Here is a 21,724-nt window from a genome sequence, read left to right as displayed (position 1 = left end):
TGCCAGCTGCAGTATTGCTACTGTGCTGGGAAAGCCACTAAAAACTGAGGTGAATGGAAGAATGATTTGAAAGGCACTGAATACAGTAACCTCAGGGCCTGAGTCTGCACCGTGCAAGGGGCAACTGTTAGCACAGCTCAGCCCCATTCCCAGCATGCTGGTAACATTGCAGTGCTGCCCGTGTAATTTATTCCCATATCTTCCTTTCCATCTCCCAGCAAATCAAGCTGTACCACCTAAAGAACAGGCTCACTGCTCACCACTGTGTCTGAATTAGGCTGTCAGGGTCAGTCACATCTTTTGCCCCAGCACGCTGATGCAGCTATGGCAGCATGGCCTGAAGGTCACTAGCCAAGGTGCTTCTGCAGTGCCCTCCCCTGCTGAAAGTACCCTCAGAGCAGCAAGAAGGGGAGTGTCACCCTCTGCTAATAATGTGTCCAGCTGGTCAGGTGAAGTGAGAAGGATTAACTCATACCCAACTTGTCTCCTCAGACATGCAGGAAGGAATTTCATGCTGGCTATTAGTGATTTAAATGTTATGTTTGCCAAGATTTAACCCATCTGTGGAGATAGCAGCTGGGGAGCCTTGGTTTTCCTTTTCTAGAAATAATGCCAAAAAAGTGTTTGGAAGCGTTGAAATTACATCTTGACACTTAACCCCTCCACCACTGTCTGCTTTATATTTCATTTATAATACAACTAATATATTTTCAGACCCAAACCCTAAATGAAACCATTTGCAATTATTTTGAAATACAGTTTTTCAATTGACCTGATCTAATTTGAGGTTTATAAATTCACCAGTCTTCTTGAGATTAAAGTGTTCTGTCTTCACTTAAGTATGGAAACATTTTCAAGCCTCAAAAATATCCCACAAAGGGGAAAATGTCTGCTGCTCTGCTCTCCTCGCTGTCTGAGGAAATGAAGGACGGAGTCACAAGATTTAAAGCAAGTCACTTACCACACTTTACTAAGTTACAGTTCAACTATAGCATTTGACCATGTGCCTGTTTTTAGCACAACAGTCACATTTCATTTGTGCAGCTCAAAACCATCTCCTCTGCTCAGTCACTTCGAAAAATGTGTTTCTTCTGCAGTGCTTCCAGAAAGTGAGTTTGGGTCCCTGTGCATGAGTTGCCAATGTAATTTATTCCAGCAACTTCCCTCCCCTCTCCCAGCAAAATAAGCAATACCATGCTCATGTCCCTGTGCATGAGCTCTCCTCGGTCTGCTATTCAGAATGCAGGAGACATTATTTATGTTCATTAGAGCTTGGGATGAATTGCCAATGCAGAAGAAGCAATGACTAATCTGTGCGGCTTTTCTTCTGCACTCATTGCTGGGTCATTGTGGGAGAGTCCTTGTGCTGGCATGATATTGTGAGTTACTGCTGTCCCCCAGGTTTGGTTAGGAAGGGCTATACCCTGCAGCATTAGGGCAGTGAGATGAGCTGCAGCCCATGGGCTGTCACTGCACCTCTGGTCCCCAAAGCCTCTGCCAACTTGCCATGTAGAATGTGGAGTTTTCAGGAGGAGACTCAAATACTCCCCAGCTCCAGCCTTCCGTGGCTCTTGCAACCCAGAAGTCTTTCCCAGCAGTCAGAATTTTTACTTTGTGTCCCATGTTTAAACCTAAAATCTGCAGAGCAACCCCCTTTGGCTTTCTGTGGTTTCTGAAGGGACAAGTATTGCTCTAGGGAGGTCAACTGCAACCACCACTTGCTAGATGCTTGCTCCCAAGCAGGTTGTTCCCACTTTGCCACTGATTGTGTTATACATATTTAAGTCTCTTAATTTTAACTTGCAAGATGATTATGATGTCCTGGTCATTATAGTTTTTTCTTTGTGTTTTAGTGTATCTTTGCTTGGGGTTATTTTTCTTTTTGGTATTTAGGGTGCATTATTCTCCCCATATGAGATTATTTTTCTTTGCTATGGATGTTCTGCCCTCAAGAGACATGGACCCAGACTCAGCCTTAAACATTGTGCCAACCTTCCATTTGGAAATGGATGGCTCCTTCTCTATGCTTTTCAAAGCCAAAAAAAAAAAATTTGTTGGATTTGAAGACACAAGGGCACTCCCTGCCTCTTGGCCAAAAATATGGGAAAAGAATGGTAAACTTTACCCTCAGCCCACATTAGATTTGTGGTCTATATTCTTATGACATGAATGTGACCACAACCCATAGGACTGATGTTTCCTAGCAGTTTCTCATCTTTCTTCTTTGTGCCTTGCCTTAGCTCTCAGTGTAGCTCATCAGATGCATTCAGCTCTACCTGTTGACTACAGAGCAGGCTTGCAACAACAGCGGGAGAGAAAAGAAGGAAAATAGACCTGTTTGGCATTTTTCTTCATCTTGTTTTGCTTTTTGGAGGTCTGAAAGCTCCAAGAGGAGCTAGGGGAGTTAGACTGACTATGAAAGAGAGCAAAATCAGCCCCATTTGAAGCCAAACTTTTAATCCTACAGGGATGCTGTTCCCATAATGTGCAGAAATACCTTTGTGCAGGTTGTTAGCTGCTGGGGCAGCACTTAGGCATGTGGGATAACCTGATTAGAGAATCAAAGAAAACCTGGTAGCTTCACAGGCCAAATCCTGCCTTACAGCAACCTGATGTCAAATGGGTGTGAATCAAGGAAGCTTTCCCTTTGGCATCATCTGGTAACACCTTGAAGGGAAGGGTCTGAGCCAGCCAGGGTCCTAGCAAGGAGAGAGGCTTAAGCAAATACACTCCCAGACAGGGAGCGAGCTGGAGTCTGAAACTAATGACTTTGTTTTTCCTTACTGGTACAGACTTGGAAGGATAAAAAGAATACATTTCTCAGGTCTGATTTTCAGGTTGCATAGAAGGCTTAATCAGGAGTTGGTTGATTTATAATGCTTGTCTTACTTAGCTGTGAGAATGTCAAACTGTGACCAAGCTGAGATTTGGGAGCAGAAGATGTGTGTTTTCAGAAGGTACGATCCAGCAGGTGACTGCCTGCTGTCCTGGTCAGTGCAAAGTTTCCACCAAAATCAGTGTTAACATGGGATGCCAGACAGGATGGTTGTACTGATCCCTTGTGGGATCTGTGTGCCTGAAATGTGTCAGCAGGAGTTACATCGCACCCGTGGTGAGAGCAGTTCCGGGCCGTGCTGTTTGGTGGTGGACCCCTCTGGAGCTTCAATTGCTGCTGCAGGTGCCTGCTCTGGTCACAGTCCTGGGTGGGCTGCAGTAGCAGACAAGGGGAACTGCTGAACAGATCAGTCCCCAGCGTGGAAGTAAGCCACAGAATTCCCCCATGTTGTGGGGGATCAGTATTTATCAGAATTCAAAAATCAGTCAGGAAGTTTTATGGGAGAAGCATCCACTTGAGGCGAAGTATGGGGAAGCCAAGCTCTGACTCAGGAAGTGCCTAAACCAGTAATCAGTGGAGACTGGAAGCAAATCCCAAGGAATTTCTGTTTTGCTTACCCTGTTCTCATGCTTTGGCCTCTGTTGTTGGCAGCTGTTGGAAACGAGGCAAGCAGTGACTTGGTGAGGCAGATGCTCCATACCTGCATGTGTTCAGAAAGTTTCATGGCAAATGCTTTACGAATGGCACAATCTTCCATCAGTATCTGCAGGTATCCTGCCTTCCCTCCTTGGCAGAAAAACGCAGAGAACCGCATGGATGCGGACTGAGATGATGTGATCTGCTTATGCAAAGCAAAATGGTAAATCTGCCAGGTTATTTCTCCATGGAGAAAATTATTGACCTTGCTTTTTCTGGCATACCAGCCACTGTTATAATGATGATGATGGTGACAGCAACCAGACAGAAAGGCCAGCAGTCATTCTTTCCTGCCCATTATTACAAGGTATAAAGCAAAATCCAGCCTGTATTCTATGCTAGTCTGGCTGTGCTCTCCTTACAAATGCATCAGGCAGTTCTCATACGGGTTGAAATTCAGGACTTTTCATATCGACCTTTCCAAAAACAGTCCTTCTGATCCTCTGATAGGAACTTGTGTATTTCTGTGTTTGTACCTTACCAGTGACGTGCAGCCCAGAGATAATGTCTGAGAGCAAATATGAAGAGTGTAGAACCTTCTGAGCTCCTGGGTGATTCATCTCCTTACAATACATTTCAGTTGCACATGTAAGGAGTGGATGTTGCCCCTGAGAATACTGGCTCAAAGAAGCAATAACAATGTAGTCAGTCAAAGCACTACTTTCTCTGGGAATTTTATTGCATGAGGAAGCAGAACTTTAGCCCTCCTGTGTTTGTCAACAAGATCTGCCTTTCAGCAGCTTCCCATTTCTGTCCTGTTAGATTTTTTCCTTTATTTTCCCACCCCTTATTTCTGTCTATCTAAATAATAATCAATAGTGTAATGATAGATTTTTCTACCTCACCCAAGATGCAAACACTGATTGATAACATTATTTGATAACTTCAGGTCCATCAAGCAAGAATAGTAGGTGAAGTTTGCTTTTCTAAAGTCCAGTAAAATTACCCGAATCAGATTTATTGTTTGCATCTATGTGGTTTGCACCGTCCATTCATGGCATGTGTCTTTTAAAGTGCTTGCTTTGAAATGGTGAGTTACTCAGTTGGTGTCAGAAGGGCTGGTGTGGCTCACAGACAATCATCTGAAACAAAATTATCTTAGTGTTTCTATAATTAACTGCAAGGGTAAGTGAGGGTTGAAATGAGATGAATCATTCAATGGACCCCACTTGAAAAATGGGATTTTTTTTGGCTCCAGCACTTCAGGAGCAGGCTAGTATGTAAAACCTGTGCAGCAAGGATCATGGCCTCAGAGCTGGCATTTCACAGTCATTATCTCAAACATCATGGGCCAGAGATAAATTAAGCATTTAAGTCATCCTGAGCTCCTGTCCTTGTGGATGCTTTCCTTGCAGCCACTACTTTGTTCGCTGCCCAGACTTAGCGGTGTTCTCTGTGGTGAGAGAGGAAGATCAAGATCTTCATACAAGGCAGATAAAGATTTTTTTTATAGGATCTGCATTGGAAAAGTGTTTACGGGGTGTCTGTGTAGCTCCAGGAGTTTGCACTTCAGTTTAGCACTGCCCTCTGTGGAACTTGTCTCTAATGAACTTCACTGAAAAGCTCACTCTCACTGGGCAGCACAGAGGCAAAAGCCCAGGAGTGTTGGCTGCACAACTCCTTCATGTGCTCCTGGCTACAGAAGCTGCTGTGTCTCAGATAACCCACCTGATGAGCCATCTCTGATCACTTGTCAGAGCTGCTGAGAGAAGCTCTGGTTTGTGTTCTCACACTGTTCTAAAGGCTTGACCCAGGCCCTGTGCTGCCTGAGCTGTTATCATACTCTTTGATAACTGTTGACTGTACTGCACTTTATCTGTAAGAAATGAAAAGAAGGTACCTAAAGCTTCCAAGCAGACCAGCAGCAGCCTCCAACCCAGCTGACCTTTGTAAGTGTCCTGCTGAGATGGTGCTCACATCTGTTGTGTATGTTTTCTTTGCAGAATACACTGGAGCAGTGCAGTGTCTGTGCAAAGCCCATCATGGAAAGGATCCTCCGAGCCACTGGGAAGGCCTACCATCCCCACTGCTTCACCTGTGTGATGTGCCATCGCAGCCTGGATGGGATTCCCTTCACCGTGGATGCTGGTGGCAACATCCACTGCATTGAGGATTTCCATAAGTAAGGCCTAAGCTGCTGTCAGTGCTTTGCTTGTTGTATTTGTCTTTTGCCCCTAAAAACTCTCCTTTTTCAGACTGAGCTTTCAGGAAGTTCTGAACCCTATGCCACTTCTCCCAAGGCTCTTAAATAGTAGCGAGAGCTTTGCTCCAAGCAGCCATGGCATACAGGGTTAATTGGTATGGGGACAATTTTGCTTGATCTCTGTTTTGCTTAGAGCTGAATTGAGGAATAACCTCTGTGTCCCTCTGTTTTAAGTGCTCTGCCTTCCCCTTGCCTTTCACAGTGCATGGGCATGTTTCTCTTCACTGCCTCTACCTGCACTTTCACATCACTGTCTCCCTGCCTCTTCCACTGAGCAATTAAGAGAGGTCCTGTCCTCCTGCACTCTGCAGGTGTTCGCTTACCTGCTAGAGGGATCTCAGTGGCCACAGGCTGCTCACAGCTCCTTTTGTTTCTAGTTGCTAATTAGCTTTTTAAAGCTACTAAAAATACAGCCCTGGTAATAATTTATAGTGAAACTGCTATTAAAAGTAAGTTGAAAGGTATAGCTGCAAGTAATTTCTGTCACTGACACGCTACCACCCCCATCATCACAACTAATCTAGGGAAGACAGGTAGATATAATCAGAGCACAAATGTTTGCCCTGTATGGAAAAGACAGATACATTACACCCCTCAATTAAAAGATGAAATCAATACTGACAAATGTGAGTTTATATCTCAGCCATTTACCTCTTAATTTCTAAGCGGGTAGACTTAATTAGAGCCTCATGACATCAGTGTGTGGGTCTGAAAGCTCAAAGAAGCTGACTGACTTGACAGAAAGGGAAGCAGCCACAATTAACTGGCATGTTAGAATCCAACAGGAGGATGTTCCCTGTAGCTCAGCTAGGCTGGGTTAATTGGCAGCTGCTGTGTTGCTTTGCCTTTCTGTGCTGCCAGTTGTGTGTAAGGTAAAATGTGGTCCTGAGCACAGGCTCAACAGGAGTTTCATGCACCGCTCAGTCACCTGAAGGACTTCCCTCAAACCCCCTCAACAATTTGGAGGGTGCCCCTTCCCAAAGCCCCGCAGGCCAAGGACTCACATGCTTTCAGGAGAAAAAGAGCTGATGTCCCACACTGAAGCCTTTTGGCAGTGCCTGCATACAGACCTTGGGGCTCTGAGAGTAGAAAGTAGGAGGCTGTCGATGCAAGAAGGACATAAAAATTGTTGAGTGAAGGATTGAGGGGAGGTGGTGGGAATAGCACAAGACCCAGTGTGACACTCAGAATGTCTTTGGCCAGCCACAAATTTTGCAGTACTTTGGCCAGCCCAGTTTTAATTGATATGGGATGACATGTCCTCCTGATCTGGAGGTTGAGTGTTCTACATCTACATCCTCTTGATAACAAAACTGTAGCTAATGCTCACACTGTTACTCAGCTACTCCCTGAGCTCAGGCCCCACAGTAACAGATCTACATCCCCTGAAATCTGCAGGAATGATCTCAGGATCCTGGGAGATAATATTTGTCTCATAATGAATTACTCACAGTAGCCCTGGACAAAGAAATGTTGAAGTATTTTTTAAGTACCACGTTTGAGCTAAATGGCACAAGGAAGGGCCGCATGAAGCAGCACATAATTAATTGCCATCACAGCTCCGGTCATATCATGATCCATTTAAGTTATTTTTCAGAGCACTCGTTATAGCCAGTGTTTAATTCATTCTTTCATTAGATCACAGCTACACAGGCATCTTTCATCTGCTGCCAGTGAAATTAATATTTTTCTTTATTCCTAGTACAGATAGATTTTTTTTTTTCTTTTCTAAGATAGTTAATTCTGAGGTGGTTCATGTGACAGGCTGGGTGGCAGAGTCAATCCTTACTAGGCATTTTAGAAGAGAAGGGCCTTTGATCTCCTTATGTTCTGATGTTTGCCATAAGCTTTGCCCTCTGTCACTCCACAGCCCCTGACCCTGGCTCTCATTACATGGCAGCAGATTCTGTGGGTGTAAGTTTCCCATTTTGCGGGCAGAATTTGCAGCCAGGAAACTGGTACCAGTAGGTTTTGAACTAAAATGGAGAATGGTTCATCTCCCAGGCTAAAGGATCCCAAGCCTAGGAGCAGAGGTGGCCACTTCTCATGGGACCTGAGGGGAGCAAAACCAGAGGGAATACAGAACATGGGTGAATTATCCAGAAGGGCATATGGTGAGCAATAGAAGGGAAAGAGAAAGAGCTGTGCTTCTCTTGATCCCTGAGCTGACCCTCATTCAAGTCAGTCTCTTCATGCAGTGAATTACTGTCACTATACAATTGGAAGTCAGGCTGACTGGAAGAGAGAACATTGGGGTCCCTGCACCCAGACCTGTTCCCTTTTAAACCTGGACAACACCCTGTTGGATAACTGAGTAGGTTTTAGCTAGAAAATGCAGCAAATCAGAATTGCCCTGATGCTTCTTGTCTGTGAGTGAGCACAGCCAGAAATGTGCTTCTTTGTGCATAAGTGGGTAAAATGGCTTGAAAGTTTAAAGTGGATGGCATAAACCTCAAGAAATTAGTGTTAGTGCAAGGCAATTCTTTTTACCATTTCTTTTCAGACTTTTAAACGATTTGTTCCAATCTCCAAATTTTAATAGTTTGATTTTTATTTTCAAGAGATGCTCTTGAAGCAGATCCTGGTCATCTTTCTAACTGTGGGATTTGCATGGATTTTTCTTAGAGGCTGAGGGCTGATGGCAGTGCATAGGTGCCACAATCGAGGGTCATTCAACAGGCACTTTGGTTGTTAATTAGGGCAGGCAAAAGGCTTTGCTGTCTGTCAGCAGTTCTGTAAGTCCTCTCCTTATAAATGTTCTTTAATATCCTACATGCCTGAAATTGCCTTGTAAGACTAAAGTGCTCCTGCCTGTTTTTTTCCGAGGAGGGAGCTGTGCAGAGCTCCAGCCTGTGCTGTGTGTGCACATACGTGTGTGTGTTGGTACAAATGCACACATTTCCGGCTGGCTGGTCCAGTTAATAAAAACTTTTGCTTCAAGTTTGAGGATGACTGCGCCTGTTCCTTGCTCCCTCAGGAAATTTGCCCCGAGGTGTTCTGTGTGTAAGGAGCCCATCATGCCAGCCCCGGGACAAGAGGAGACCGTGCGCATTGTTGCCCTGGATCGTGACTTCCATGTCCAGTGCTACCGGTGCGAGGTTGGTATTCCAGGCACAGCAGGGACAGAAAGCAAGGGTTGGCTTAACTTCATCACCACCTCACACTGCCCACACGACAGGCACACCCTGTTGTAACACTGGCTCTGCAATCAAATTACTTCATTGACTTCAGCAAGCAAGGAATTTTTCCTCATTCATATCTGCGCCAATGAGAGGAAAATCAGGTCCCTTGTTTATAACAGGTTCATTAGAAGAGCAAAAGAATGTGACTCAGGCAATTAGGTCTTAATACTGGAGAACTTCATAAATTATAGCCTGGACACAAATGTAGCTCATCTTTATGTTCTTAGAATGAAAGCTAATGCATGTTAGGATTTGAGCAAGATTGTACAGGAAACTCAGCATATGGGTCTGGGTTGAAGAATTTTAATGGACACATAAACATGATCATTCTTGTTTTGTGCAATGCTTTTTATGCTACTTTTCCTGTTCAGTTTCATTACACACTTCATGTAATTTTGATGGTAAGAGTCTGAAGACAGAGAATAAAAATCACCTTAAAGCAATTAGCATGTGGGAACAGCTGTGTTAGGGAACCTTCAAGAATTCTTCAGTGCTAGTGTTACTTGTTGGATAATACATCAGCCAGATGGCAGGGTAAGAAAATGAGACCAAATATATTTCTTATTGCAGTTGCAGGTTTTAATAACCTTAATTGGAAAGAAGGATGGACTAAGGTTTAAAGGTCTAGGCTGAAACTTGAGGCATCTGGTTCAATTCTCAATCTGACCTTGGCTTTCAGGGTACATATCAGCCCATTACTTAGGCCCATTATTTTTTAAGATGCTGGGGCATTCTTACACTAAATTTTGTAGAGCCTAATTCATCATACAGCATGTCCCCATGCTGGTTGCTGAGATACCCAGGCTTTCACACACATGGATCCATCAGCAGTCCTGGGCCAAGCAATTGCTTGATCACAAAGTGTGGGATAATTCCCAACTTTCCTAGCAGCTATACTCTGCCTTAAAGCTTACAGGCTGAGGTCTCTGGAGCAGGTTTGGGGCCTTTAGTGGGGTTTCCATGCTCCTGTCTGACATCCTCTTTTTAGCCACAACCTTTTTGGCCAGTTGTAATACACAGGTGACAGTTCTGGTAAGGGGAGACAGGCAGGGACTTTGCTTAGCTGTCACTCCTGGAATGGAGGCTGTAACTTCATGGCATTAACTCTTCCAAAGGAGATTACCTATAGTCAGATATTGGTACTATACTTTTTCCCAGTGATGCTTCTTTTTTATCCTTTTTTTGAATTAATAAATATGTGCTTTAGTTTGATGTTTCTCCAATGCTAAAGACCTTTGCTTCCTCAGAAATGTGAAGGGAATAATCTCCTTTTATTTTCAATTGGATTAAATTCAGCAGGGAGCTTGGGAACCCATCTTCTCTGCAGCATTGTCTCTTATCAGAAAATGGCTTAATCGTAAAAAACATCACGTACCTCAGCTTCATGATTTGCACTGACTCAGGCTGGATCCTGTTACAAGGTGGAGAGTGAGGAGAGAGTTTCTTTGACTAATAGATTCTTTGCTTAATCTTGTTCTTTCTTATTTACTTTGCTCTTCCTGTTCACTTATTTCCTAGGACTGTGGTGGCCTCCTGTCTGAAGGGGACAATCAGGGCTGTTACCCTCTGGACGGGCACATCCTCTGCAAGACCTGCAACTCTGCTCGGATCCAGGCTCTGACTGCCAAGGCCAGCACTGATCTCTGAGTATCAACTGTGACCCTCCCCAGGATGCCCATTGGGGGATATTGCACAAGCTTTGCATGATTTCTTTCCAGCCTAGGGTCTGAATCTTTGTTATTGAAAAAAAGAAAAAGAAAAAAAAAAAAAAAAGGAGAAAAAAAGTAAAACTGGAAGGCCTTGGAACAAGAGGGCAGTTTGAGAGGCCATGTTCAGACAGCCCATGACAGGCACCTAATTTAGGCACAACTGTCCAGGAGGGCAGTGGGTGAGTCAGAGCAGCTGCTCTGTCTGCAGCTGATGGAGTTAAGGGTCACAGCACCTAAGTTATCTGCCTGTATAAGGAGGTCTGAACATGGTCCTTATGCTTCTGTGTTTGATTCCTGTTTCTTAAGAAGTACATGAAGGTAGAGGGTGAAGGATGGCTGAAGTACTTATTTCTCCCAAGTTACTCTGAGAACCTGAGCAGCTCTCATTGTAGTCATGGGACTTCAATGTCTGCTGATGACTTTAATAGGATCTGTGTCACCAGTAGAAGTAGCTCCACTGTCCTAGAAGGTGTGAGAGCAGACCCAGCATTAACACAAACAGTGCAACTGCAACTGTACTGCAGCTGAGTGTAGGTGTGATCTTGTATCCTTGGGACACAGACTGGTCATTTCTTAGGCCCTTACTTGTCTCCATTCCCTTCCAGTTCAATAGCGTTTTTCTTTTACTCATGGAAATCTACTTAGCTATTGCATAAATTTATTCAGTAGTGATGCTTCCAATTCACAATGTATGAGCAATCACAGAAAGATGTGAGCTTGCACACACTCACTGTACACTACACACACACTACACACTACACACACAACATGCTTTTGATTTACTGGAGGCATAAGCTAGTCATGTCCCTTGAGAAGATATTTAAGGGATGTGGGGCTGGAAACACATTTCTGAAATCCCAGTGGTTAAAAAAAGATAAAAATGACTACATAGAACTGCAGTGCAAAGCGGTGCTCAGAAAAATCTTAAGCCACTCTCTCATACAGCCCGTTGTAGTGGGACCACTGGCAGTGCTGGTCTCTGGGTAGACATTCAAGCAATAAAGTCTTTTTCAATCTCCTGTTATTGCAGTGGGAGGATTTTCCTTCAACAGTAACAGGGATTGAATCAGGCTTTGGGATGATACATATTTCTCTGATGTTAACACATGTGATCTGTATTTTTCAATTTAAAAAGTCAGGTCTTGTTTCAACAACAGCAAAAAAGATCATCCTAGATACATGTTCAGTTTTCATCCTAAGAAAGCTAGAGAGGGTATTAAACCCTTCACTATGCCATTCCAGAAAGCAAGCAACTTTTTTACTCTTCTGTTTTAATCCCAGCCACTTTGAACTTGCCTCTGTGAAATTCATGGCAGTAGAGTGCTGGGCCAGCAGCAGCATTTTCATCTCTAGTCCAGAATTAATTTATATACCAAGGTAAATAAAACCTGGGCATAGATAATACTTTTTTTTTCACATGATCATGGGTTTAGGGTTTCTTTGATTTTTTTTTTTAGTTTGTTAATTAAAAACAAATCAAAAAATTAGAAATCCATGGCATTCTGAGCAGCTATAATAGTCTTGTTCATGAAACCCGTAATAACTAAGGTGCAAATTACATAGTGAGGGAGTAATTTTCATATCACTGAATTGACATTAATATCTTATTTGCAGATGTAATCAAGGAAAATACCTTTCTTTGCACTTAAATTAAGAAGCAGAACTGAAACAGCTGCAGGCTGATTGACCATAAAAGTGACAAAATGTAACTTTTCAAGAGTAAGTTAGATGATCTTTTTTTCATGCATTCCACTGAAAAACAATAAGAATGTGGTGCTTTCCTCTTTGTATCAGGCTTCTGTTATAGAGAATAATTATATCCACTAATGCTGAAAAGTTAGATGAGCTGAACTGATAGGAAACAAAGGAAAAATTGTGATGTGATACTGCAGCTACTGCATACGGTGCATTTCTTTTCAGTTTAGCACTAACCTTTCTGGAAGAGCACTGTGATATTCAGTAGCTTCAGCTGTCTGTGGTGAATTCAAATTCAGAAATACCAGTCTGAAACCTCCGTTCCTTACATGGTTTATATGTTGGCAAACTTCACCAATGTCAGGGAAGTTTCCCAAAATTCACAGCTTGAAATGAATCCTTCTTTGTAAAAGGGTAGCATCATTGAGCAGAAGACTTCCTTCTCCACCATAGGGGTTGTGCTGAAGCAGTTTGACTTTTTATACTGGATTTCTACCCTGGCCTGCAAGAATGTTACTGCCTCAGACATAAACAGATTTTTTTGGCACCCTGGCTCCCACCAGGTTCCACCTGGGCTCCTGCTCCCTGAACTGTGGCATGTAAGGTCCTTCTGAGCTTGCTTCTCGAGACAGTCTGCACCACCACCAGTCTAAAAAACCTTGCAAATACTGAGCAAATCTAGTTTGAGCTAACCCTACAAAAACAGGGGAGGTCAGTGCTGGGATACTAGCACAGGTGATTTTGTGATGCATTTGGGCTCAGAATGAGCCATTCATCAGGCAGAAAACATGGCTCTGATCTTTCTTACTCTTGTGAGTGTCAAATCAAGTGGCTGATGAGACTCTCCTGAATAATGCTGAGGTAATTGATGGGAACAAGCTGCTGTGCCTTCCAGCAGAATGTGGCCTAGACTAGAGCTCAGAGTCTTTGGGCTTTACATGGCCCTGCCATAGGCTGGGCTGGAGCAAGTCATATGGCTCCTTGTCTTCTGCCCTCTGCACGAGAGAGCTTCTTTGCAGTTTCCCAGAGACATTATGGGGACCAAACTAGTCACAGACTAGCACAAACTACTGATTTCTGGAGCTCTGTTTTCTCTTTCCAGAAAGGTTTGCTGGTATGTAGGCCTGGGATTCCAGCCCATTTCAATGCACACAGCCAGCCAGGAGATCCAGCTCTGAATCCTCTCTGTTAGGAGAGTGCTGTGGTGAGTTGGGCTGGCATGCAGGGAGGTGAGAGCCAAACTTCTCAAGCATTAAATACTTCATGGATGAAATATGATTGACAAAGATTGAACAGTGTTGATGTTTGAGGTGCTGTGGCTGGTTTCTAGACCTGACACATCTGTGCAAAGCTACTATGATGGGGTTTTTTTCACCCCTGGACACCAAAGCCATCTGCCCATTGGAAGGAAGGAGTGTCCTCTTCTTTATTCTGTGTGGTTTTGTTTTCCAAAATTGCTATAAATATATTTGAAAGATATTGTATCACAGAGGCTCTCATCACCCACATGTATATGGAAATCTCCCTGCTGATGCCTCAGGATTTAATAAGAAATGCTGGTGGGATTTATCTCAATTGCACTGCAATTAAGAACCACTGGGATATGGCTTCATCACAATATTTATCACATACTTATAATATATCATGTTTATCTGTTCCAAAGAAGGAGTCTTTTTGCCAAAGAGACATTGCTTTTCTCAAGTTGGACCTTCTTAGCCATGACAAAAATTCACATCATCTGTGGCTGTGGTAATGTCGAAACTGTTCCTTTCAGAAAGAATTGGAAGATCACCCAGACATTTCTGCTCAAGTCTGCAGTTTCTGCTTATGCTGCTTTGTCTTTGTCTAGCATTTGTTGGTGAGTTGGGCCTGATCCCATGATTTCTGTGGCCAGACAGGGCCCAGGATCAGGTTCTGATTTAGCAAAATATTTATGTCCCTGGGGTTTGTTTAAGTGCAGACTTAAAGCCATTGCATGGTGTGACATAAGCCATTAATACCAGACGGGTTTTTATCCCCTGATCATACGGGTTTGATCTGGGTAGGATGTGGGCACAGTTAAATTTCTATCAACGTATCCAGAAGACAGGAAATGGCTCCTGTGTCACCCTTATGCCAACTGTAGGAGAACACCACAGCTGATCAAACGTAACATTTGGATGACCGGAGGTTGAGTTGTTAAAAGATGAGTGCTTTGTGTTGGGTGGTTGTGGCACCTTCCATATGTCACAAGTAGTCCTACAGCCAGATTTATACTGTATCTTTGAGCAATGGCTTTAAAACTGTCTACTTAAACTTTCTCCAGGCGATTGGGTTGCCTTGGTTACAGCCCAATCCTTAAGCACATCCCCAAGGCTAACACTAGTATTTTGTAAATGTGATGGTTTTATTGTCACTTATTTTATTCGTTGAACGTTGCTTTTAAAAACAGAAAGCCACACCAATTCTTTAGCCTATCAGATAACACACGTTTAATTTTGGTTTTGGGAGGGGTGTTAATATTTTAATTCTTAGATTTTTATCATGGCTGCAACACACTTGGGTAATGACTTCATCATAGAGGTGTGGGAGTACCAAAGTGTTTGTCATTCTACATAATAGTGTTCATCCTGATAGCAGGAGTGAGGTTTTAACAAAACACAGGCCTTAAGCTGACTTTCTGCCTATCAGTAAAGTGTGCCTGAGAAGAATGAAAAAAAAAAAAGTATCTTTAAAGAAATGGTGGTTGTTAAAGAGAATATGCAACAAGTCTGTCTGAAATCTCTTTGGGTCTGTTATGACTGCTGCCCGGCTTAGGTTTGATAAATGCTGGTTCCTTTTGATTTTGGGAAAGTCTGGAAGGCGAGGGATAACAGGACCCAAGAGAAGGTTCTTGAGAGCAATCCCATGTCAAGGATAAATGTTAGACACCTGGTGCTTGCACTGAGTGGCTCAGAAAGGGTTTGAGTTGCTGACTAGTGTCTGGTGGTGTCTGGTTCCTGCAGTGGGGTTACAGAGGTGATTTGCTGTTTGTTCAGCAGCCTGGGTGGACAACACCTCACACAGGTTCAGTGCTGCTAGCTGGGGCTCTTGGAGAGGGGTGCTGAACCATCCCACTGTGGTGAAATTCCCATGAGAAAACACCAGCAATGGTACCTGCGGGTTTGTTGTGGAAGGAGGGCAGGAACTGCTCCATAACCTAGAGATTGGTAAAATACGGATCAAGAGAGCTGTGAGAACACTATTTCCAGTTAGAGCTGGTTGCAATTTTTACACTAAATTATGTGATAGCAGAAGGGCAATTTTTTAATGAGGAGTTCTCTCTTTTTGCAATGTTACCCACAACATTTTTGGGGGTTGTTTTTGCTGTTATGATTAAAATTATACTGAATTTTTATCTAAATAAATTTCAGAATTGTTAACAAATATTTTTATTTTTCAAAGACTCATGTCTTCTTTCACAGTTGTTTGTAGTTCTTTGGTTTCTTCTGCTGGTAAATTACAGTTTCTGTTACAATTCTGAAAACTTTTTTGGATAAAAATTCTACTTAAACCAAGCAAACGTTCTTGGGAAATGGTTCAGTATTGGACCTGGTGAAATAAAAAAAGCTTTGAAACTTTTTACAAGTTTCAAAGATTTTTTCTTATTTTTAACTAATTTTGCTAATTTTGAAGTCACTGTTTCCTTTGTTAGAACAATCCAAGTAATGTGACTCTTAAAATAACAGTGTTACTTCTGTTGGATTCATTTTTCTTATCCGTCTTAAAGCCATGGAGTGGTTGGCTATAGGGACTGCCAGTGTCTTTTTCTGTGGCAACTGCAATTTTTTTCTTTGTTTTTATCTTGCGGTCTTTTTCTGTTTGGCTTTTTCCCTTGAAGAATATAGGCACATTATGGCAACTGCCGTGAAAATCAAGAGATACTGATTGAACTTCATCTCCTTTCTGGGCTTGGGAATGGCATTTTTCCTTAAACATTTCTAGAAACATTACCTGTCTCCCTCAGCATTTCAAGTTTGAAATTGCAACAGTTGGTTGCCCAACTGGCATTTGGAGCCTGAGAGAGAACAGACTTTATACCTGTGAAATTATAACATTCATCCAGCATCTGAAAATCTAAGAGAAAAAACACAGCCTCGATAGGTTTCCTGGTGGACACTGAGGAGCAGCTCTCACTTCAGCCTGGAAATTTTCTGCTGTGGTCTGAAAAAAAGCTAAGTTCCACCCTTGCAGAGCAGTCTGGCATACACACACACACATCAGGTGTTAGTGGGGCTATAACTGAGCAGAAATACAGGCTGCAATGTTGACTGTTGCTACTAACTCTGCACTGGGCTTTACTCCTGACTACGTGTCCCTGGTCTCTTTGGCTTCATGTAACGTGTGGAAGCACTGGGTTTATCACGGGTAGCAAGAGCATCCAGTTCAAACTTTTTTTTTTTTTCTTTTTAATTTTGCTATTTGTCCAGTATTCTTATCCTAATTAGATGTTTTAGAAAATGAGGAAGGAAACAGAAGCCCTAGTGGTGGCATTACCTTTACATTTCCAGGGGTTAGAGTCCCTCCCCAGTAACATCACACTTGGGGTGTCTCTGCTTTTCTGCCTCCCCTTGTCCACAAGCCTCTCTCTTACCCACTTTTTCCATGTCCTCAATGTGCACTCATCTTTGCAGTAAAGATGCTTTCTTACTTACTTCACCGAGGTATTGTTAGTCTTAGCTAGTAGTTGGAAAAACTTGTTCAGATCTTTAATCAAGTAGTTTTGTGCGTCCTTAGTATCAGTGGCCTGCCATATGGATATCAAAGAAAATTGTTATAATTATTGCTTTTAAAATGATTATGAAATTGTGCCTTACTTTTTCAGTCATATTTAACCATGTAATTTAGAACCACATGATTGCAGAGATTTACCATGAAGAAATATGTTTGAAGGATAGTTTGTTTTTTAAATTTTTTTTCCTCAAAAATTATTTTATTAGCTTTTCCTCTTTTATTTTTTTTTCCCTCCAGTTATATTCCTTTAATACGTTTGTGTAAAAGGGCAGCCAGAATTTGCATTCGTGAGAGACAGAAGATTTTATTTGGTCTTGTATGTAGAGCTTTCATTTTCTTTTATGTTCCTTCAGGAAAATTCCTCTCTCCCCAGTTACTCATACTGAGATGTCTTTAAATGCAGGCTGACCAGTAAGGGTTTTTTGTTGCTGTTTAATTTAGTGTGCGGTTTGCTTTGTGGTTGTGGTTTTTCTTTTAATTAACCAGATATCGGGTGCTGGGGAGGCATTGCACATTAATGCAGAACGTTAATGCTAATTTTCACAGAAAAGACAAAATTAGAGTCTTTCCCTGTCTCCAGTGCAGTTTTGTTACTGCTCTGTGTACAACACTAATATTAAGCCAGACTGTAAAGGCTAAATACTCAGAGTGACCTACTTCCATTCACCAGCAAGAATCCTTTGTCAGCTGACTCCTGTTTGTTTGTTCATTTTTAAATGTCGGATTACAGAACGAGCATCTCCTAAAGATGAAAGAAAACAGTGTTTTCATGTGCAGGAAATTTGGAGTTGCAGCAACAGAACATTTTCTTTGTGAATTTGGATGTCATGGTGTTTTAAGCTCCTGCCTGGAGCCTAAATCAATTTGGCCTCTCATCCAGTTCATCTAACTGGTGCTCCTAAAAGGCTGCAGCCCTGCAAAAGCTCATGCAGCACTTTTGGCTGCCTTCCCTTGCTCCCATTTGGTACATATTTGCACAATTTAACTGAGCTTTTCTTTCTGCTGAAGGTCAGATGCAAGCGATACGAAACACTAAACTTTATAAACAAGCAAAACCATTTCAACCACAGCATTTTGGACTAGAATGGATTTTTAGGTGGCGCACTGTCTGCTGGCCTTTGGAGAGGGGATCCTGAGACTGCATTGAACTGGAACAAGAGGCAAAGCCACAAGCCTTGTTTTTTTTAATAAACTACTTACTGTAATCCAGCTACACAGTTTCAGCCTCACACTTCAGAAGAAGCTTCCAGTAGCTATGCACGTACAGGCACTTTCTCTCTTGCAGAAAGTGAAACTTTCCCAACCAGAGTAAATTTAACCTATTGCATAAGATGCTGGAAGTTGGTTGTTTTTTTATTTTCCTTGGGAGTCTCACTGTAACCTCTGTGTGCAGAGGATGAATAGCTTTTCTTTTTCCCCCTCTTTTTTTTTTTTCTTTTTTCTGACAAGATTAGATGTTGCATATTGATGAGCTAGCATTTCAAAGGTCCATGGGGCTTTGGAACATATTAAGAATCTCTGAAGTTTAATATTCACCATGTTTTAAATATTCAGAAGGAAAAATCTGCATAAAATGGCTTTTGATAAATACATTCTAGGGATTCTTTCTTTCTCTCTTACACAAGCATTGTGGGGATTGTGGCTGTGCCAGTTTTGCTCCAAAGTGTCTTTTTTTCAGTGGTTCAGGATCATTTTGATTGCATTTGTATGCCCAGTACCAGTCCTGAAGTCTGTTACGGTTTCTGCTGGGACTGTACAGCAGGCAGGTGGATGTGACCAAGAAAAAGGTTCAGCTGAGCATTGGAACTCCTGAATATTTGCTTGGGGGCTCCCTCCTGATGACAGCTGGGCACATCCAGCCCTTTTCTGTGCCTGCTTCTTGTGATAGGGTTGGGATCAGCTCAGTGGTCAGGCCTGGATGAGAGCTTTCTGCAAAGGTGCTCTGTACCAGTGGGGTTTTGAGATTGGGAAGGGCAATATCCTGGGTGCAGGAGCAAAGCAAAGTGTCATTTGATGCATCTCGTATCTCACAGGGCAGTCTCCCCTTCCTTGGAAGTCTCTTTGGTGAGAATCTCAGCAGTAAAAAAAGTGCCTTTAGGAGAAATCCTCCCCTGGGCATGCTCTGTTTCTCATGCTCTTGAAAATCTGATCCAAGCTTTAGATGAGGAGGATGAGTTGCTGGCTGCAAAGGTGCAGCTGTTCTGCTGTATTATCAACATGTGTCCCAGGGTGTTGCAGGACAGCACTTTGGTCCCTCTCACACCCAGCCTTGACTTTGTCACACCAGCCCCTGTTGAATCAGTGCCTGGTATTTGTTCTCAGGACCGCTCTGGCTCAGGCCAAGGGCACCTCATGCCTCTATGCAAAAGGTGGTGCTTTCAGGTTTTACCTTACAAATAATGCAGCCCTTTCAAACTCACCTTTCTTCTCTTATATATTCCTGACAGAAATAGGATTTTAAATATTTCATAGCATTCTTCTTTCTTCTTCCTTTTTGCCAGATGCCTTGAAAACATTGTCAGATAACGATCTGGGGGGGATCAGGATCAGTTTCCTTTCCTTCTTGATTGCATGGTGTAGGTTTGCAATGAGAGTTTTGTGCTTTTTTCTTTTTGCCTTTTTTTTGTTTGTTTTTGTTAGTCTTACAGAACAGATGCCTTCATTTTATGCAGAGAAAGATTGTCTATGATCAGAGCTAATCCAGGATGGCAGGATTGGACCCCCACAGTGAAAGCTCGAAAAGTGATTGCAAAAGTATTCTGTTTCTCCTTTATTAATTGCACAGGAAGTTTCCACCAAAGGCTCATGTAGCCCAACTGGCCTATGTAATAAGTAGCAGGGCCTGTAATTACAGTCTGTCTTCTGATCCTATCTGTGCTCTGACTTTCTAGGCACTGCAGTTCTATTTACATCTGGCTCTCTGTCACAATTCTAAATTTTTGATTGGTCACTAAGGGAAGGAGAGCACGAGCCATGAGCCCTGAGAGGTGCAGTGAGTATAAACGAGGGAGTCCTCCTCACTCTGAGGTATCCACCTGATTTGGGACCCGGAGCACAAGGAACAGGAGGATTTTACCAGCCATGCAGCAGAGGAAGTGGGCTGCCTGCCAACTGGGTATCTTTCAAGACCTCAGAGTTCTTTATAGGACTGGAAATTTGAACCTTTTACAGGTCTTAACTAGTGTACTCTCCTTTGAGACAGTTCATCAGCATTTCTTTGCTCAGAGCTGTTCCTACAGGATTTGACCTTTTTTCTCTGTAAGATTCAAGGTTTGATAGTTGCAAAGAGATCCTTCCCCATATGGCATGAGGAGGGAGATGGCTGTTGGCATCGAGCAGAAAGCTGTGTTACAAATCCTGGTGTCAATGTAGAAAGCAAGAGTAACTTGAGTGGGAGGGGGAAGGCAGTGATTTACACGTGGTTCAGTACCAGGTTCACCAGCTCTGAGCACCAGCGAGCACAGCCTCGAGCAGATGAGCTCCCTGGGGTGTCAGTTCTGAGACCTGCAAGAGAATAATGGGCTCCTCATGGGAGTGTTTGGTGCTGGTCACTTTGCAGTCGTCTCTTGTCTAGTTGGAAACATGCCCTAAACTTTGGGTAAAGCTACAGAATGGTGCCCCCCAGACTTTTTCCTCAAGGCAGACTCCCAGTGTTATGTTTGATCAAGAGGAATGAAAGCCATTAGGCAAATACTGCACTCTGCAATAAAACCCATTAACAATCTACTATGGATACTTTTAATGTCCATTAAACTGTTACACAAATTGTCCCTTTTCTACAGCCTGCACTGTTATTTCATTATTTTTAACCTGACTTCTGTTTAAAAAATACCTCTCAATTTTTTTTTTTGTAACTCTGCTTCTAAGAAAGTTGATGCTTTAAAGGGTAAAAAAAAAAACCAACTTAGTTTCAAACATGGGTTTTTCAGGCTTCTAAATTAATAATTTCTACACCTGACCCAGTTCCTGCAGCTGCCAAAAAAGAAAAGAGAAAGCTATTTAAATTTCTCATAGAACCATTTATCTCTTAAAATATGCCAAGGCAATTTGAGGTGGGGGTGGAGACTCAGCTATTTATCTCAGCAGCTTGATTTTTCTCTTTATGTTTCTAACTGTCAGGGGGAAAAAACCGGTAGGAAGCTATTCTTGGGCTATTATTGATGTATTGTGTTGCCATTATGCAGGATGTCTGCTTTGCTATATACGGAAGGACATTAATAATAGCCATCTCCCCTGCCCCCACCCTCGGTTCCTCTTTGGGAAGATATGGTTTAACTGGAGCATCTGCTGTGTTCAAATTGCTGCTCCTTCCTCCCCTTCCCCCTGTTCATTCCCAAACTAGTTTTAGGAACCAGGGCTAAGGAAATAAGGAGACATTATTTTTGCCATTTTTCTGCCTACTTCTGTGGTTGCTCCAGGCAAATAATTTCCATGCCCTGTACCTGTCTACCCTTTTCCTTCCCATGTATTGCCCCTGCTTTCATTTTAAATTCATCAATGCAAAGAAAAAAACTCTTTCTTGCTCTCTTTTTCTCACAAAGGCTGGCTGGCAGAACAGGCTCAGCAACAGACCTCTGATTTGTTATTACCCAGCATTTCATATCCACAAACATCGGTTTCATTATTTCCAATTAGTAGGAAAATGTATTCC

The 21,724-nt window shown here is 42.6% G+C and overlaps 1 protein-coding gene across 26 annotated transcripts in view; it reads left to right on the top strand.

Moving 5' to 3' along the window:
- The window catches only part of LOC119704331 (LIM domain containing preferred translocation partner in lipoma), a 330,317-nt gene extending 309,267 nt beyond the window's left edge, over nucleotides 1–21,050 (top strand). For all 26 annotated transcript variants that reach the window (XM_038145382.1, XM_038145377.1, XM_038145361.1 and 23 more), the window contains 3 exons: nucleotides 5,476–5,654; nucleotides 8,713–8,833; nucleotides 10,436–21,050. In XM_038145382.1, coding sequence (XP_038001310.1) covers nucleotides 5,476–5,654; nucleotides 8,713–8,833; nucleotides 10,436–10,564 — 429 coding nt within the window. In that variant the 3' untranslated portion in view covers nucleotides 10,565–21,050. The remainder of the gene's footprint in view (nucleotides 1–5,475; nucleotides 5,655–8,712; nucleotides 8,834–10,435) is intronic.
- The last annotated feature ends 674 nt before the right edge of the window (nucleotides 21,051–21,724 follow it).

The sequence above is a fragment of the Motacilla alba genome, chromosome 9, assembly GCF_015832195.1.
Source record: "Motacilla alba alba isolate MOTALB_02 chromosome 9, Motacilla_alba_V1.0_pri, whole genome shotgun sequence".
Classification (NCBI taxonomy): domain Eukaryota; kingdom Metazoa; phylum Chordata; class Aves; order Passeriformes; family Motacillidae; genus Motacilla; species Motacilla alba.
The sequence above is the reverse complement of the archived record's forward strand: the minus strand, read 5'-3'. Positions and strand labels throughout refer to the sequence as shown.